Source organism: Lampetra fluviatilis, chromosome 23, assembly GCF_964198595.1.
Source record: "Lampetra fluviatilis chromosome 23, kcLamFluv1.1, whole genome shotgun sequence".
NCBI classification, from domain to species: domain Eukaryota; kingdom Metazoa; phylum Chordata; class Hyperoartia; order Petromyzontiformes; family Petromyzontidae; genus Lampetra; species Lampetra fluviatilis.
In genome coordinates, this window is record NC_136297.1 from 8,094,355 (window position 1) to 8,114,904 (window position 20,550).

The window sequence follows — 20,550 nt, forward strand, 5'->3', positions numbered from 1 at the left end:
GGTTTGCAAAGTACCATCGTCTTAGAAAAATCAATTTCACGTGAGCCACCCGCATTAAAGTAATGATCAGCCACGGCAGAAGTATTGGTCCCTGCCGTGTTTGAGATCTGATCTGAATTTATGGGGTGAAAATAATTAAAATTTAGACTTTTGAGTCCAAATAAAAGTGTGTGCATAAGAATTGGTTTTACCCTTTCTGGTAATAAAACAGCTGTGTTAAGATTTCCAAACACCAAACAGAAACCTTTTGCAAGAAATCATATGTGCATTAACCACACATACGTGTGGTGAACATGCAAATACAAACATGCATTGTCTTTGTCCTGTTCGCCTTTTGGCGTCCTCTGGCCTAACACTGAGATTTGGCTCTAAAGAAAGCTGTCTCTGCTGTGGACCAATCAGTTCCAAAGACAATGCATTTACTACCAGAGCCTGTTTTGTTTGCATGTTCGCCACAAGTATGTGTGGTTAATGCAGACATGATTCCTTGCCAAGCGTTTCTGTTTGGTGTTTTAACACCTGTTTATTGCCAGAAAGGGTAAAACCAATTCTTATATTTTGATACTGGCAAGAAAGTCCCAAAATGTGTGTGCATTAAAAAAAGTGTTTTTTAAAACTTTTTTTTTACCGTGAAGACAATTTTAACTACTTAACTGCTATTTTATTTCACCAGGTAAGGCCCACTAGAGCTATATCGGTGGGTTTTTTTCAGAAGCGACCTGGCCACAAATGAGATGCCAACGAAGCGGCTTATCGTTTGGAAATTTATAGCAGCCTAATACTCGAAGCACATGTTTATAATTGTGGAGGGAAAAACCAGAGGACCCGGACAAAAATCTACACGACCACGGGGAGAACACGCAAACTCCAAATATACAGGCGTGAGTGTCAGCATCGAACCCACGACCTCCTGTATAGAAGGCGAGGTAGTTAACATCCCGCGTGTTCACAGGCGTTGAGGGTTATAGCGATGCTGTTCTTAACATTTCGCGGTAGCTCAACGAAGTGGCTTATCATGTGGAAATGTATAGATGCAAAATAATCTAAAAACGCATGTTGATCCTGTGGAGGGAAAAACCGGAGGATCCAGATAAAAAACCATGCGACCACGGGGAGAGACATGCAAACTCTAAATATACAGGCTTGAGGGATAGGATCGAACCCATGACCTCCTGCATACCAGGCAAGGCAGTTAACATCACATTATTTGTTAACTGAGGTTTTGCAGGTAGATAGGGGCCACGCCATGCAGTTGCTTTATAGGTTAGGAAAGCAACCTCGAATTCACCATTGGAACCTCATTTGCCAGTAAAAAATATGATAATTGTTTTTTTACCCTTTTATCTGGCAACAAAACTGATACCTTTTTTTCCAAGGAGTCATGTTTGCATTGACCACAATACCTGCAGTCATAGTGCAAACAAAACACATAACTCTGATCATGTATGCACTGTCCTTGAAGTTGATTGGTCCACACCCGAGACAGCTTTCCTTAGAGCCTAGTCTCACATGGTGTTGGACCAGATGACGCCAAAAGGTGTCATCTGGTTCAACACCATGCAAACATGACTCCTTGCAAACATGACTCCTTGTTAAAAGGTGTCAGTTTTGTTGCCAGATAAAATGGTAAAAAAACCAATTATCAACCTCGAATTGTTGTAACTTTCTGACCCGGCCCGAACTGGAAGTCTGTGGAAAAAGAGCTTCACAGCTCATCGGATTTCTCCAGGATAAATAATTTACAAAAAATCTGATTCTGGATGCGGAAGCTGACCGTTAGTCAGCGCAAGCCGCAGATTTTCTTTAGTCACCACCAACACCAACCACCCTTTATCTCGAGTCCAGTGGGACTTTCAACCCGTCTTGTACCAACCCGGGTTGTAAAATCAGTTGCCTATATGGGGGACTCGTGGTGCCCTCTGCCCTGATTGCGCAATATTCTATTGCTGTTGCGCAACACGGGGTGGTGGGGTGGGAAGGACGTGACGGTGGTGGTCAGCCATATGGAGTTGCTTTTTTTTTCAAACCACGCACTCAGCATCCACTTGCGCTGCAGACATTTTAAACGGAGGCCACAATTCGGAGGGGGAGGCTCGAGTCGAGCGTAACACCAAAAAGGGTTTCTCATTCGAGGTGAGTTTGCGTTGCCTTACAATATATATAAAAACACGTTTGGATTTATTGTGCGAAGGGAAATATTTCCAGCATCATTACTCCTATTATCCGCGCGCGCCTCTTTATTGGGATTCCTCTCCTACCTTCCCCTTCGAGTCTTGCCAACAACAAGCCACGGCCGCGGGTGACAGGCGATTGAAATTTTTTTAAAATAAAAAAATAAATAAAATATGCGCGGCGCTCTGATCAAAGCAAGTTTCGCCTGTGCCTTTGGCCGTTACAGTCGCGTTGAAACTCGGAAGGGTTTGCTGGAGTTAAAAAAAATGTGTGATTTGTTACAACGGATCATCTCGTTATGAATCAGTTGTCCGTGGCGATTTTACACGAGAGATGAGAAATGCGTTTGGAGCGTGAGAGCAGAAACAGCAGCAGCAGACAAACGCGTCAATATTGCAGAGGGCGAGTAAAGAAAATTTCCGCGCACCGAACGAACGAGGTGTATGTGAAGAAAACACACCGCTAATTTAAATTAAGCTAAAAATAACCAATTGCCAGTATTAATATATGACGATGAAACGAATCCTTCACCACCCCACTCCCCACCAGACGCGACTACATGTACAGACACCGCACACACACGCGCACAGGTGAAGACGCACACACACGCACACAAGTGAAGACACACACACACGCACAGGTGAAGACGCACACACGCACACAGGTGAAGACACACACACACAGGTGAAGACACACACACACGCACAGGTGAAGACGCACACACGCACACAGGTGAAGACGCACACACGCACACAGGTGAAGACGCACACACGCGCACAGGTGAAGACGCACAGAGACAGACAGACGCGTAGATGAAGAACGATCAGAAACATCCCCAGGGTAACATCATCGCAGCGTATTTGTAATGGCCAGCAAAGTTCAAGCATGCCTATTGAAACCCACAGCCGTCCATAAATGACGTCACGCACCTGGGGAGGGGGGGTGGGGGTCAGACATTGTGACGATGTGTGACGAGGGGGGGGGGTTGAGGAATGTGACGTCACATCAAAATGCGCAACTTTAAGTAAATGCAGGTAGTCCCCGAGTTACGACGCTCCGACTTACGATATTTCGATCTTACGATGGCGATAGCGATACGACAAAATTGTCATCGACAACCTAACATCGTGCAACTGTGCAAACGACGGACAGAATATTGGTGAGTACAGGGCAATATGATACGTTACGATACGTTCAATGCATGAATGATACGTAGCTTTAGCGATTTCATTTTAGGGTTACCACGATACGATACGTTCAATGCATTTTAAAAGTTTTTTTTTATTATAGCAGATAGAATTGTTTCCTGAAAAAAACTTTCGATTTAATTGCAGTTCATATAGGTAGGCTAAGAATTTAGCTTTTTTTTACTTTACATTTTACCGTGCAATAAAGTATTGTAATTAATAAATACATACGGTATATAGTTTATACAGTACGCTGCTGTAAATTGCTCTGTTTTGCTAAATTATCACCATTCTTTAAGACTCCTGGGCAGGCTAGGCCATCTTCGACTTACGATATTTTCGACTTACGATGGGGTTGTCGTAACGCATCTCCATCGTAAGTAGAGGACTACCTGTATAGACAACACGTTCTACTTAATTAAATAGGCTCTTTAATAAGTGTTTTCTCCTACAACATCAGAGTGCATCGGCACGATTTGAAGCATGTTTTATTTGGGGGGGGGGGGCAGAGCTTTGTGACGTCACATTTGAGGGGGGGTCTGACTTTTTTTGACGCCGTGTGACGATTGGAGGGGGGGGGGGTCAAACATCGTCCAAAATCGCCGTGCTTTGTAATGCCCAGCAATGATATTAATTAAGTACACTTTAATTATCCACGCCATTCTTACGACAGCGCACAGGCTAACCACGAAAGGCGGCGTCGTGGTTAAATGCTTCGCAAGAGACAAGGCGCAGAGGTGATGAGACACAATAAGACAGCGACACAAACCGTGGAGATACAGACTGAGATGCACGAGAGATTGAGAAATAATAAAAAAAACCACGGAGAGATTCACGGAGACAGGAAGACACGGATACATGCAGAGACACCAAGCCACGCGGACGGACAACGCTGACACACGGATCACACCCGTCAACCCCCTTATCAGTTCCTACCTTATTATAGACCAATTCAGACCGTATTGGTCAACCCCGTGCCCTTTTATAAACATGAACGTTCATCCTACAAAATCCCATCACAAGGGAGAAACACAAACAAATGGACAACACGTTTTTTTTCATAATCAACGTTTTTGGGTTAGATCGCGTTATGTATAAATGTGTCGTAACCCTCCCCATACCCGGCATGGCCAATCAGCAAAAAAGTGTCACGTTGACAAAAGACAAATAGTTCACTACTTTAGCCTACCGGTGTGTTGAAGAGTGAAACCATAACATTTACAGTTTTTGAGTAGTACGACGTTTCGCTGGTAATTGCATCCAGCATCATCGGGCAATTCGCCAGAATGGTGAGGCTCTGCTCTTGCTCCCTGCACAAGAATACGGGGTGTAAAACCGCGTGGTTTGACACGGTATATGCACGCACAGACACAGAGACACAAACACATCAGAGATGCACACGCAGACACGAAGAGACAAAGATACACCGAGAAGGAGAGTAAGTGACCTGGAGGCACCTATGCACGCTGCGTTTGTCTGTTTGTTTCAGGTTTCTTTCTCGATCTGAACAATGGCTTACCTGTCCTGCCTGTGGGACGTGTCTCCCATCACCCTGGTCCTGATGGTGGCTGCGTTCACTTTGTCTGCGATGTAAGTGCTCGGCCTCAGCTCCACTTCCTTCACCTTACCTTAAACCAGTTAGTTTATGTAGTGCACGTATTTGAAGTCTTTATTGCTACAATTCATTTTCCTGCACAGCAATGTAAACGCTACCAGCCCTCGGCTAGTGTAAAATAGTCCGTCAAACCACGAGCCTGCTGAAAGAGCGTACACTTTGTAAGTTGATAAAAAAAAACATTTATTAAAAACGCACGCTATCTTGAACGTTAATTCTACAATTTCACGTTGTGTTGGAGATTGTGTAATGCACGCTTTTTTGATAGCACATTTGAGTTAAACGCTATAAATATATACTTTAAGGGCCAAGAGTTGTATTTAACCAATGTATCTCCGATTAGCACGGTTGGCTACGTACGGCGCGAAAGAAGTTCCAAGGCAACTTGATTTAATATTTATGCACTATAAGGAACTGATATGCATTTCTAGATTTTCCACAATACACTGCTAAATATTCTAGATTTGAAGTTTTCGTGACTGCAAGGATCCATACTCTTTAGTTCTTTCGGTAAAGTCACGTAGGTGAAAAAATAAAGAAATATTTTTTATAAAAAATAAAAAATCACGACGTTTCGATTGCAACACAAGCAATCATCATCAGGTGTGACAACCACAGCAATAATTAATTTTATTTTATTTTTTCACCTACGTGACTTTACTAACAGAACCAAAGAGTATACTGCTGAATAGCCACATAACCTTAACTTGACTGGAACTCTTGGTTCAATAATGCACACTCTTGTATTTCATAATTAGACTCCAAAATAAATGTATCTTTCAGTTACCTGCTGTGGCCGTACAGAATCTTCAAAATGATGGGCGTTCCTGGGCCAACACCTCTGCCGTTATTCGGAACCTTCTTCCACTACGGCAAGGTAGGGTTTCCCTTGTATGCGAGGAAATTAGATTTAGTTAAGACGACGCGAGAGCCAACGGAGACTCTTTTTATTACACGCTTTCATTTAACTCACTCTGTCTGTTGTTGTTGTCGTTGTAGTTGTTGTGGTTGTTGTATCCTCAAATCTTGTAACTCAATTTTAACCAACTTCCCAATGTGGTATCGACTGCAAACTTGGTATACTTATGTCATGCTGATGACAAGACTATATTCTATTATAAAATACATATTTTGAAATATTATTTTTTATATGTTATGTTTCGGCTTGGGTCTAATTGTCCAAGGTCAACTGATGTTGGCTGTAATTGGCCACGGTTCTTTACGTTATGGCAAGCTTCGGGGCCACTTCCTGGAGTTCTTCCAATACTCGTACATTTAATAAAAGCGTGTTTTTAAAAGTTTTTTTTAAATATTACTTTTACAAGGGAGACCGGGGAAAATTCAACAGTCAATTTTATACAATTCTGATTCATAACGTGCTCAGAGACCACGCATAAAGATGCTGTACAACTTAAAAACCAGCAAGAATAACTGACCAAAAATACTACCGAGTATAAAAATAAGGAATACATGTAAGGACCTAAAATAATAGGCTATAATTGAAACTTCAATCGAACACAAATAAAGGTATACACTAAAGTGAGGTACAGCTGACAAATACATTCATATTTATAATTAATAGATTTAACTGATTATCCGAATTGTTAAGTAGATGCAATATTGTTCCATGTCAATTCGATGAGGCTGCTCACAGCAATCAATTCCTGTAGGCCTAAGTTTTTCCTTTGTAACAACTTCATTTGGCTGTCAGTCTATCTGAAGGATAGTTTCACGAATAGCAATGTCAAAAGTTCTTCAGATATAAGGATAGAATGGGACTGGCTTCACCGTTTGTTTCTACTCGTGACAAGGCTGATGACGATATTTGATATTTACACTTTTTGAATCATCGGCCATCTGGGAAGAAGGCTTCCACAAGCTCCGGTCATCTCTCACAATCCTACAGTGGCGTTCTTTGGTCTAGTATCAGAGCATATTTATTTGCATGTTTTACCACGGATATGTGTGGTTAATGCAGACTTGATGCCTTTTAATAGGTGTCGATTTGGTATTTTAACACCACTTATTTCCAGAAAGGGTAAAGCCGTTTTTAAATCCTTTATATTAAGTTCGCATGCTTGCTTGCTTGCGTGCTTGCTTGCTTGCTTACGACCGTGCAAATCTTTCGGTCGTTTTTTAACCCACTTCCCGTGATCCAATCGAGCTGACATTTTCCACACAGACTCGTTGTGCGAGACAATTAATGTTCGTGAACATTTTTTTCAAAAATTTTACACTTTTTAGGACAAAAATATTATATTTAATTACCAATTGCTTAATGGTGCAATGCAATCATCTGACCCATAGGTGGCAGCCATCTCAAGCCAGAGTACGAGAGGACTCTAGCCGCCACGCATATAAAGGATTTATAGTGAAAAACTTTGTTTGTACGGGTTATACTTGTTTATCATCTTAATTCTAGCAAAAAAAAGTCCCGTAAATAATCCATCTCGCGTTTGCGCACGAGCCAATTTACCCGCCTGCAACTCCCCAGTTGAAATCCCCTCCGTTGCATTTCCTTAATCTAGATTTGAAGTTTTCGTGACTGCAGGGATCCATACTCTTTGGTTATTTCGGTAAAGTCACGTAGGTAGAAAATAAAATGAATTAAATCACGACGTTTCTGGCGCAACACAAGCGTCCGTCATCAGGTGGGACAACCACAGCAATTGTTTCTTGCTACGCCCGAAACGTCGTGATTTAATCTATTTTATACCTACGCGACTTTACCGAAAGAACCAAAGAGTTTGCATTTCCTCACTTGGATGCCACTCATTATTCTTGGACATCGTTCATTCTCCCACGGTGACGTGTTTTGTCCAAGCCCATTTACCATTCTTAACGGTTCGAATGATGTCTTTATCCTGAATATGTTCCTTAATCCATGTGCGTCTCTTTTAGTCTCCCAATGTCCATTCACACAGGCGTCTCTCCATGCTTATTTGTGCCCTATTCATCTTTTGTTTAGTTGCCTGTATGTCCATGCTTCTGAACCATGTCATTGTAGATATCAAGGCCGGAGCCATGGAGTCAACATTGGGGGGGACCAAATCTTCCAGGGGGTGTGGGGTCCCCCCCCCCCCAGAAAAAAAACATCTAAATTTAAAAACGAATTTCCTGCCTAAAATATAAAAAAATTCACTAACACATGGGATGGACGTTTTATTTATTTTTTACAATAATGTCTAATAGTGTATTGTATTACATTGCTCTGTTTTATCTTTTTTACCTTTTCTTGTTTCATTGTATGTAATGGCAGAGATTAGGGATTAATAAAGTACAACCATAACCACAATCATATAAACAGAAATCTATTTTATATCAATATATATATTGGGGGGGACATTTAGTGCATATTTGAATATTGGGGGGATGCGTCCCCCCCAAATATATACTATAATTACGGCCTTGGTAGGTAGTACGCACTGAGTAACAGGACCCTGCGGGGTGGGCTGGTAGGAATAATACTAATACCGGTACAGGGATATCGACCGGGTATAGAGGAGTTAAAAAGAAAATGATTTGTGCATGGGGGGTGAGCGATGACGTCCACACCCCCCTCCCCACTGACCCGCGCGCCCACAGAGCGATGACGTCAACACCCCCCTCCCCACTGACTCGCGCGCCCACAGAGCAATGACGTCCACACCCCCCTCCCCACTGACTCGCGCGCCCACAGAGCAATGACGTCCACACCCCCCTCCCCACTGAACCGCGAGCCCACAGAGCGATGACGTCCACACCCCCCTCCCCACTGACTCGCGCGCCCACAGAGCAAGGATTGCAACAGGCGATGTCATTGGCTGCGCCGGATGCGACGGCCATCTTGTTTAGTTCGTTTAGTTCACGGATCGCAGGGGGAGCGGGCGGCCATCTTGTCGGACAGACGGACAGTCGGACGGACGGACGGACACATTCATCTATTGGTGGTCTGGTCCACTTCGTTCCTACCAGTAAAAGCTATCTTATTTAGGCACAATGGTATGTTGCTTACGAGCTTTTTTTCCCACCAAGGCACGCCAACCCACTCTCGGTCACCTCTTTAGTTTATAACAGTAATTTTGGTTCACTTTATTTAGCTGTCCTATGTGTACATATTCTGCTGTTTTTTTCCTGTTATCTCCCTCCAGCAGATATCTCCCGTCTGTTTAACAAACTTGTACAAGACTATTGTTTTGCGCACTGTACCGATCCTGAGACCGACTTTGCAGGTCACACTGAGATTACCCAATGAAAGCAGAGTACACAAATTATATTTTACAAGGAGAATATGACAAGATGACACAAGTTCAACGAAGTTATAATCAGAGAGACGGAAGGAATTTCATGAAAACTAGATTGGAAATAAATAAATAAAAGAAGAAATATTGATGGAGAAAAAAAGAAAGATTTCACATTTGCCAAGTCACATTGATAATGTAGTTATGATAAAGTTAATGAGCCTGGATGTCTGCTCATATATGCACTTGCGTGTTGTGCATAGGCCAGCTGTAAAACTTGTTAAAATGAATTCATAATTCTGTCGCTTCTATCTGACACAGGGCTTCCGAGCATTTGATGAAGAAAGTTTTAAAAAATACGGGAGAGTCTGGGGGTGAGTTCGTCTTGCTCGTCATTCCATTGTGTTGCTTGTTCAATTTCCACCAATTCTTGATTTGATTGCCACCAATTGCTTTTTGTTTGCTTTTCCATTAACCTATATGGTTCATTACATCAATAAAACCGGGGTTAATCAACCATTACAACACCTGCTTTGCAGATAAAAAAATGAGTTTTTGTAACAGTTAAAAATCACCATTACATCCACAACTGAGCGGCTACTTTTTTTATGCGTTATGGTGTAGAGCAGTGGTGAGCAACTTGTGGCACGTGGGCCGCGTGCGTGCCATAGGGCCCCTCACAGTGTCCCATTCTGAGTGTATGCAGGGCCCTATTATCCAAGAGGCCACAGTAGGCACTGTGCCTAGGGCCGACGAAAACTGATGGGCCAACGAAGAAAATGTTGACTATGTTTTTTGTTTGTATGATTAAAAAAAATGTCACCAAGATATCTTCTTGAATAAATATATTTATTCAGCAAGGATGGGAACTTTTCGAGATTTTTTAAAATTGCAAAATTAGCAATAAATCTCCAAATGTTTTTTTTTAGCACAATCTCATTCTCAATAGAAAGTAGTGCAAGAGAAGACATGCATTTCCTACAGTTGATCGGATACAGTTTTTTTTATGAGATTTAATATGACCAGTATCAACTGTAAAAAGTTAACACTGAAGGCCTACGAAATAGAAGTGCCTAGGGCCTACAAGAACCTTAATCCTTCTTAATTTTGGAGCTTTCGTGACTGCAGGAATTATTCTTTGGTTCTTTCGGTAAAGTCACGTATAAAGATAAAATAATAAATTAAATAATAGCATAGTATGCTATTATTTATTATGCTATTATTTAATTTATTATTTTATCTTTATACGTGACTTTACCGAAAGAACCAAAGAATAACCTTAATCCTGCCCTGAGTGTACTTAGGGTGATGCACAAGTGCGATTTTAAGCTTGCGGGCCACTAAGGTCTTCGCCCACTCGACTCGTCTAGGTTGCCCGTCTGCTGGTGTAGAGGGTTCCTAAACTGTGGGTCACGACCCACTCACTCGTGGTTCGCAAGGTGTATCGTGGTGGTGTCGCAGAACAAAAGAGTGACATTATGAACGTATTTTTACTTTTCAATCATGAAATAATGACCCTTACATGTCTTTGTTCTAAGGATAAAAAACAGACAAAAGATAAGGGATTTAACACGAATATATAATTGGAATATAATTTGCATAAATATAAATCATATGTTCTTACACACCACCCAATTTTATGAGTGTATTGAAGCCTTAAGTGATTTTATCAAACCCCTAATAAATTGTGTGAAGCAGTTTTTAAATCAGTAAACATGAAAAAAGTGCACAAAAAATAGGCAGATTCTGTACTCATTATGCTACAGTCCTTTTAAAGGATTTTTCCATGCCTGGTTTTGAATCCGATCTTAATTGTCTGTATCAAAATCACTGTAAATAAATAAAACATAAAATGGGCATCTGAAACTGCATCGATCTCAGATTCAGCATAGCGTCTATGTACAACATGCCAACAATTGAAATGATGGAATACCTTTCTCTACATATCTACAGGATTTACGATGGCCGGTTGCCCGTGCTCATGGTGGCTGACACAAGCATGCTCAAACAAATCCTCGTGAAGGATTGCCTGGAGTTCTTCACCAACCACCGGGTAAAGCGGCGCAAACAGGAGTACAAATTAGCGATGCTGACGTGAGGTTCACGTCACGTACATATACTGGTAGGAACCTCCTGGTTATAGCAGCCCACATGGGATTATTGTGTCCGTCCGTCCGTCGTGAATCCAACAATGGGAGGGGTGGGGCTGGGTGGGGAGGGTGGGGAGGGGCTGGGTGGGGAGGGTGGAAAGGGGCTGGGTGGGGAGGGGCTGGGTGGGGAGGGTGGGGCTGGGTGGGGAGGGGAGGGAGGGGGAGTTTACTAAATGTGTAATGGTCTTGTTAATGTTATTCGCCATCATATTCACTTAAGTTAAATTATGTATGTAATTACAAATTACAAAAACGAATTTTTAGGAGAAACAGTACACGTGTCGAACAATGACATCTTCCAATTCCTGCCTCTTATCATACACATGTCATCGTTATTGCAAACAGTATTGTGATTTATTGTGTTTGAATATGTTTTATGCTATAAGTGCTTTAGTGCTGCCTTGTTCTTTTATTTTTACATAGAAAATCGGGCTGAATGAACTCTTCGGTGAAGGTTTGTCCACAGTTGACGATGAGCAGTGGAAGCGCATCCGTAGCATACTCTCGCCAACCTTCAGTAGCGGCAAAATCAAACAGGTAAAAAAAAAACCGAGCAAAACACTTCAAATTGTGTTTTTGTTAAGTTGTTTTGGTAGATCCAAAATATGTTCTATATCAAATAAAAGACAAATCGCTCCCTCCCTTTCTAGATGTGCCCACTGATTTTACGCTGCGCTGATGTGCTGGTGAAGAACCTCCATGAAAAATGCCAGTCTGGGAAGTCAGTGGATCTAAAAGAGTAAGTGCATGAAGCATTTGGGGGAACAAAACACTTTAAAACTGACAGTGATTGACAATAAAAACTCATCAGAGGGAACGGTGAGTGGAGGCTGGAAACAAGGAAGTTTAAGATACGTAAGTTGATCTTTAAACATCAAAAGGTGTGATCGTAGCAATTATCTATCTCCTGGCATCAGGTCTTGCAGGTCATGTGAAATCACCAAACTGCACGCATAATGCAATATGCTGTACATTACACTGTTACACATGTGTGCATATGGATAAAGTAAAATTGTAATTTCCAATTCACTTAAATAGAGAAGCAAGTAATATTGATCTGAAATAGATCTGTCACTGCACGTAAAAATATATTATTTTCACAGGCCATTGGCCGCACAGCCTTCTGGGAATGCATACTTTTAGCAGCATTAATTTAGTACAAGCAACTATCGACCGGATTCAACATACATTATCTCATAATTGAAGCATCATCAAAATAATAATTGAATTATGTATTACATAATTTTGCGTTGAATTATGACCCGTATTCTCAAGTAGTGTTCATTGCAAGGCCCGCGGGCCACTGTGGCCCCTGGTGGCCTTTAGTGCGGCCCCTGACAATACACAAATGTGAAGACACCCCATCATGCTGTTAAATCCCAATGGTATCAAATGTGTGGCGGCCCTCACGCTGATGATGTCTTATCGGCGAAAGTGGCCCCCCCTCTGAAAATTAGTGAAGAACACTGTTATAAAGAGAGGGTCACTGCCTATATAACATCTTGTAAAATTTCATAAATGTAAGATCAATTCACATGTCAAGTTTTGTAGATCACTCCATTGAGGGTCGATTTACCCTAACATCGTGGTATTGATTCTAGATTTGAAGTTTTCGTGACTGCAAAGATCTATACTCTTTGGTTCTTTCGGTAAAGTCAGGTAGGTGAAAATAAAAATGATAAAAATAAAATAAACATAACTAAATTAAATCACGACGTTTCGGAAGCAACACAAGCATCCGTCATCAGGTAGGACAGCCACAGCAAGAAATAATTTGCTGTGGCTGTCCTACCTGATGACGGAGGCTTGTGTTGCTTCCAAAACGTCGTCATTTGATTTAGTTACTTTCATTTTTATTTTATTTTTATTTTTTTTATTTTTATTTTCACCTACGTGACTTCACCAAAAGAACCAAAGAGTATCGTGTTATTGATTTAAATGTTTCCTCTTCTAGGACATTTGGGGCGTACAGCATGGACGTGATTGCAAGCTCGGCGTTCAGTACGGACGTGGATTCTCAGAACAACCCCAACGATCCATTCGTCGTTAACGGGAGAAACATTTTCAAGATCAGCTTGTTAAACCCTTTACCTATTATAATTAGTAAGTGCAATAACTTTCCAGTTACAATTTCACGCATATGGTGTTATCTTCACTGAAAATTTATGAATTAAAAAACTCATTTGCCGCTTCAGTGAACTTACATGTGAAGACCAGATGGCCAAAATGGAGAACTTCCCTTACTATCATTGACAGTATATAAAAAAAATTCATTCTATGCATATAACAACTTTCACATTTTACTTATACATTTAATCAAACGTATGTTGACAACAAAGTCATTGCCTGTTAATGATCAAGCAGTCGTGGCATTAGGGTTACACGAAATAGGCGATTGCCTGGCTTGAAATATATTTACATATGTTGCACACACCGTATGTAGCCAACTATACTTATTGGAGGTGCAGAGGGAGGACACAAAGAACCAAACATAAAAAGCAGTTCATATTCTTAGGTTTTTTCGGTAAAGTCACGTAGGTAAAAAATTAAAATTAATAAAAGTAAAATAAAATAAAAATCACGACGTTTCGGAGGCAACACAAGCTTCCGTCTTCAGGTGGAACCGTCACAGCCCGACAGCTGTATCAAGTAAATGAGAGATTACAGGAGATACCACTGTTGCCTCCGAAACGTCGTGATTTTTATTTTATTTTACTTTTATTAATTTTAATTTTTTACCTACGTGACTTTACCGAAAAAACCTAAGAATATGAATCCTTGCAGTCACGAAAGCTTTAAATCTAGAAATAAAAAGCAGTTCTAATGGAATGAGTTTTTAATCTAGATTTACAAGTGCATCGATCCAATAGCTTCCTAATATCGGAAGAGCGTTCCAGACGGCCGCAGAAGCACATCTGAAAGCGCACGATGCGGCGACCGTCTTTGTTCGATGGTTAGCCGCTGCGAGGCTGACCAAAGTTTGTGTGATGATTTATGCTCCTTGACTCGATCAGCAAGGTATTGTGGTTCATTTGTGGCAAGTACTTTCTGCGTAATGAGTGCGGCCTTATAATGTATTGTTTCGGCAACTGGAAGCCAATGGAACTCAGTGAGCACCGGACAGAAATGGACTGATCTTGCAGTACCCGTCACGACACGTGCTAGAGAATGTTGTACACGCTGCAGCCTGGAAACATTTTTGCAAGACGTGCCGTAGAGTAGCGTGTTGCAATAATCGAGCCTTGTCGAAACTGCTAACTTAATAACACCACAATGATCTGTGTATCACTGCCTGCATTGCCGTAGTTGTGTTTTTGGGTTGGGGGGCTGAGCACAGGTGGTGTTGAAGTATAGTTAAACGCCCCCCCCCCTCCTTTTGTCTCGCAGTGAAATGACAAAGGCTTATAAATTAATAGTTTATTTAATATGCAACGATTTTCTCTTTCAGCACTCTTCCCAGTTTTTGTCCCACTTTTTGAATACATGGGATTATCTTTGTTTCCAAAAAAAGTCTGCATTTTTTTCAAGAACATCGTTCAGCAGATGAAAAAACAACGTCAAAGGGGACATCATGACATGGTGAGTCCAATTCTAAACTGATATTTCAATGAACTATTCAATGTTAAATTTTTATTTAAAGCTTTCGTGACTGCAGGGATTCATATTCGTGGTTCTTTCGGTAAAGTCACGTAGAAGGGAAACAATAAAATAATAAAAAATATATAACAATACAATTCTCACGACGTTTCGACTGCAACACAAGCAATCATCATCAGGTGTGAAAAACACAGCAAGAAATTTTGAAAAAAGTAAAACTTTTTTCAAATGTTGTATTGTTTTATATTTTTATTATTTTATTGTTTCCCTTCTACGTGACTTTACCGAAAGAACCAAGAATATTCAATGTTAGTTAACGTTTAGATTCCAATAAGAGTTCATGTCACTGACAATATATATATATTTTAGTGCAGTGCCATGTAATACAGTAATGTATCGCAGAGACTGAAGCCACTGGTGTTGTGTTTTCTGTCGAGAGAATGTAAAATCTAACATTTCTGAAAATTGTGACTTCTTTTTTTGAAGGGACGAGTCGACTTTCTCCAATTGATGGTAGATGCTCAACTTTCTGAAACCGTGCAAAATGGAGCTAATCCTCATTCAGAAAAGTGTAGGTATTTTTTATGGCACATTTGATGGAATAATCAAATTTACACCTAGATCTGAAATGTACACACATGCTGTCTGTACGGTGAGCTATGAAGCTCTCTCTCATAGGTGTCCAGTGCAATATATTGTGTGCAGTGCAATGCATTTAGCTGATGATAAGTAAATGATCAAATCATTGATAATTATATATTTAAGATATCACTATATTCTCAAAATCAAACACTATCATGCATTCTGGATTTGAAGCTTTCGTGACTGCAAAGATTCATACTCTTTGGTTTTTTCGGTAAAGTCACGTGACTTTACCGAACAAAAACCAGAGTACTATCATGCATGTTTGTGATAAAATATTTAAAAGGCTGTCCCGAATGAGTATTTTGAGAAAGCAGATGTTTTTTAAAAACAATTAACTCCACTGAAGTTGTCATAACTTGAGGTCACCAAAGCAAACCTAATTGCGAGTACAGTACATAACTATATTTACACATTACTGTTTGCAGTGGTATGGCTAAATTACCCAGAATGCACCCAACCTTATCAGGTGTAAAAAAAAAGACTAATAAGACTTGAGCCGGTTTCATCCCTAGATGGGTGGCCACCACACACAAACAGGGCATAGGAGAGCTTGTGGAGCCCGTATCAAGTAGCTGGAAAGTAAGAAAATATCTGGAATTATTTAAGTTCAGTGCTCACCACCAAAATGCGTGCGCACATTACTAGGACAGCAGGAATTGAACACATTGCATGATATAAGAATCGATGTATATTACATTTCAAGGTATATTCGAAACTAATATTCCCTCTCAATTTCATATCACAGATCTGACTGACAGTGAACTGGAGGCACAGGCGATCTTGTTCCTACTGGCTGGTTTTGAGACCACAAGCACAGCCATCAGCTTTATGGCCTATTCTCTTGCTTGCAACCCTGATGTCCAGACTAAAGTTCAGCAAGAGATTGATGAATTTCTTCCGGATGACGTAAGACTTACATTTTTAACTTAAACGTAAATTTCATAGTAACGGTGTGACACACACTCATTACACGCAAAGTGCTCACCATCTTAAGCCTCACCTTACCATATGAATAAAAAGTGTGCCGTACTTGGCCCTTCCCCCCTCTCCAACCATTATATATACGGAGTGGTAGCTCTTGCAATCTCTCATTTACTTGATACAGCTGTCGTGGCTGTGACGGTTCCACCTGAAGACGGAAGCTTGTGTTGCCTCCGAAACGTCGTGATTTTTATTTTATTTTACTTTTATTAATTTTAATGTTTTACCTACGTGACTTTACCGAAAATACCTAAGAATATGAATCCTTGCAGTCACGAAAGCTTCAAATCTAGAATGCTTGCCACAAATGAACCACAACATCTTGCTGATTTTGTCAAGGGGCATAAACCATCACGCAAACTCCAGTCAGCCTCGCAGCGGCTAACCATCGAACACAGACGGTCACTGCATGGTGCACTTTCATATGTGCTTCTGTGGCCGTCTGGAACGCTCTTCCGATATTCGGAAGCCACTGGAGTTATGTATTTTTAAATTTAAATTCAAATCTCATGTTTTTAGAACTGCTTTTTGTGTTTAGTTTGTTGTCGTTCCCCCGCACCTTCGATTAGCACGGTTGGCTACGTACGGTGTGAAAGAAGTTCAACACACATACATAGTGCAATAAGATATGTTTTAACCAAATGAGCTTGTATTTCAATGTCTGATAAGTACAATGTATACTACAGAATAGTCTAGAATGTATTTAGAATAAAACGCGTACTTAATTTTTGTCCCTTTGTTTATATATATATATTTCCATTCCACTCGCATGCAGAAAGTTCCAAGTTACGAGATTCTGAATAAAATGGAGTATCTGGACATGGTCGTGAGCGAGACGATGCGGATGTACCCACCGGCCGCGCGTTTAGACCGCGTGTGTAAAAGGACGACTACGGTGGACAACCTGGTCATCCCCAAGGACGTGGTGATCACTGTCTCCACGTGGGTGCTCCACTATGACCCACAGCACTGGGAGGAGCCCAACGAGTTCAGGCCAGAACGGTGAGTGAATCACGTTGCCAAAATTGGGTGCGTTTGGAAACTCGCGTATCATATTTCAAAAACAAAGATCCATATTGGAGCTTGACAATACTAGGAATCAATTATATTGGGCCATGGCATGGGCACTAGAATCAAAACGAGTTGCTTGTTCAAGTCATGTACAGATAATTGTGTGTTGTAATTGTTTAATGGACTCTATACAGGATGACATCATGTTTGCCTTGTAATTTTCCCAATCTTGTGCTTAATAGACCTTCCAACTCAGGTTGAACGCGTGAATGAATGAGAGTCGTCCAGATGACCTGCCTGTCCATTGGATAGGGTCACAATAATAACTTTTAAAATGATCCAATAAAAATGTAATAGTGCTAAGCTGTGTTTCAATTTGGGACTTAATGTAGATAAAACTGGAACAAAAAATGGCCAAGACTCGGCAATAAAATCCAGCATATAATAGCAAAGCATATGATGTCATCACTTCTTTCTTATTGTGATGATATCATATGTCATCACATTGGCATGACATGCTATGGTGTAATTTTCTGATGTCATGTGGAGCGTGATATCATCTCATTAACCAGCTCAAAAGCTAACACCATCAGCCATGAGCAATCCACTGCTGGATGAAGGCCCCAAGTTGCCGCCAGCTCGCACACACAATGTAACAATCCACCACGCACTTTCACATGAGCCCATTCCATCGCTTCATCTCTGCAGCGGATCTCAACCAAACCTGCAGTATTAATTTTAGTTAGATTTTATTTTAGTTAGTCTTAGTAAAGTTGACCACAGCCTGTGGAATTTTAGTCAAGTCTTAGGCTGTGGATTTCATTCATTTTCTTCGACTGCTTGACTACGTTTTGATTTAAAGCTTTCGTGACTGCAGGGATTCATAGGCTTGGCTCTTTCGGTAAAGTCACGTAGAAGGGAAATAATAAAATAATCGAAATATAAAACAATAAAAATTCTCACGACGTTTCGACTGCAACACAAGCAATCATCATCAGGTGTGAAATCCACAGCAAGATAATTTTTTATTGTTTTATATTTTTATTATTTTATTATTTCCCTTCTACGTGGCTTTACCGAAAGAACCAAGGATATGCTTGACTACGGTTAAAAATGTCGTCCCAAGTGTTATTAAGTGTTGGTTTGTCTAAATCCCGCTGTTCATGGATTCCGTGTGCGCACCACTGTGAATTGTGCAGATTCACCAAGGAGGCCAAGGAGGCGCGTGACCCCTACTGCTACCTGCCCTTTGGTCAAGGCCCCAGGAACTGCATCGGCATGCGCTTTGCCCTGATATCCCTGAAGATGGCTCTCTGTCGCATCCTGCAGCGCTACTCCTTCCACGCGTGCAGCGAGACCACGGTGCAGGATCACACCCCCTACTCCTCCGCTCTTTACTGTTCACGTAGAAAGGACTTTGTGGTGTTAATATTGATTCTGGTATTGCTCCAGGAGACAACTATTATATGGCAATGTTTAAAAACTATATCCTTGCTTTTGTTTCTTTCAGATTCCGCCAAAGCTCGCCAAGGGTAGCATATTACAAACGGAAATGCCACTTTTGCTGAAAGTTTCAGAAAGAAAGAAGGCTGATTAGAAACCAATAAAAGTCACAAAGCTCCACAGAAACAAAACAAGATTGAGAGAGGATTTGAGACGCATTAACACTGTAGGGCCAATTCGGATCACGACTTTTTAAAAGATGTTACTTAAAATTACTTGTGGATCTTAAAATAATTACTTGACAAATGGTGTTAATTTTTTAAATTATTTTTATATACTGTAATGTTTCCAGTCGAAATACAGTACTGTACTTGTTGGCTTTATGCAAATAGTACACGTTATTTCACAAAGATGTGAAAATTTGTAAAAATGATTACACTAATGCTGGTGAGTATTGTGCAGTACTCATATTCACTGGGGGTTTTGAGCAAGTGGGTGAAGTTCCACATTGTTATGGTGGAGACCGGTGCCTCTTTAATACAACTATTCCAGATGCCTGTGTAAAAAGAGGGCTAAAGTTTTGCCCAATCCTGGCAAGTTGGCTCAAAAATCTTAATCTTAAAAATCAACGAAACTGTTGATGCTAAATTCCTCTTGATATGCAAATTATTTTGTCAAGACGCTCTTCGCTCCTCCATCCCAGCATAAATAGTCGCTCCAAGCCTGCAGCGTGCCATTCAGACTCTGTCTACTTGACGGACCTGTTCTCCACCTGAGGACGGCTGCTTGCGTTGTGGCCGAAACGTCGTGAGAATTATTTAATTATGTTTTATTTTTATTATTTTATTACTTCCCTTCTACGTGACTTTACCGAAAGAACCAAGAAGATGAATCCCTGCAGTCACGAAAGCTTTAAATTGAAATTTAGTTCCACCAAGTATTGCTCAACAGGCAGTGCCTAATTTTACAGATCTCACGGGGTTTACAGACTGGGTTTATCATAATGGGAATTTAAACGTATGACCTTATGATTCAGAGTTCACTACACTGTCCAGGAAGCAGTCCAGCTACAATATAATTTGATATATTTTGCACAAGTAAAGATTTACGACAATTAATTTTCCCTCGATTTATAAAAATGCGTGTTGTAGTTCAATAAATGAGCAAAAACAATAACGTGACATTTTTACGACTTATTTTTTTTAATTGTCACTCGGGCTATGGTGTCGGTACGTGGACCTTGATTTCTGGTGGGGATGAGACCAGAAAAAGGATGGAAAGCCACATTCAAACTCTGTACTGTTCCAGCGAGCACGACTGAATGAACACCTCACCTTCGCTTAAAAACATACTGTAGATTTATTATTGAAATCTAGATAAACGTGCCCTTTTGGGTTCACATGGTGTACCTCCCATCGGAACACATTTGTTCGCACAGCGTATTTCTCAATAACATTGGACATAAAACTAGTCTTTAAATTATAAGGTTCGGGAATTTAAAACATTTGAAATTTCCTTTGATCCGAAAC

At 40.7% G+C, this 20,550-nt stretch overlaps 1 protein-coding gene across 1 annotated transcript; it reads left to right on the forward strand.

Moving 5' to 3' along the window:
• Nucleotides 1-2,036: 2,036 nt before the first annotated feature.
• On the forward strand, nt 2,037-20,500 carry LOC144940708 (cytochrome P450 3A8-like). Its single transcript, XM_078867055.1, has 14 exons — nt 2,037-2,133; nt 4,849-4,949; nt 5,758-5,851; nt 9,516-9,568; nt 11,148-11,247; nt 11,768-11,881; nt 11,995-12,083; nt 13,299-13,447; nt 14,793-14,923; nt 15,428-15,512; nt 16,332-16,492; nt 17,343-17,569; nt 18,778-18,940; nt 19,089-20,500. The coding sequence occupies exons 2-14, from the start codon at nt 4,870-4,872 to the stop codon at nt 19,173-19,175; spliced, it is 1,533 nt and encodes a 510-aa protein (XP_078723181.1). The 5' UTR covers nt 2,037-2,133; nt 4,849-4,869; the 3' UTR covers nt 19,176-20,500.
• Nucleotides 20,501-20,550: the final 50 nt, after the last annotated feature.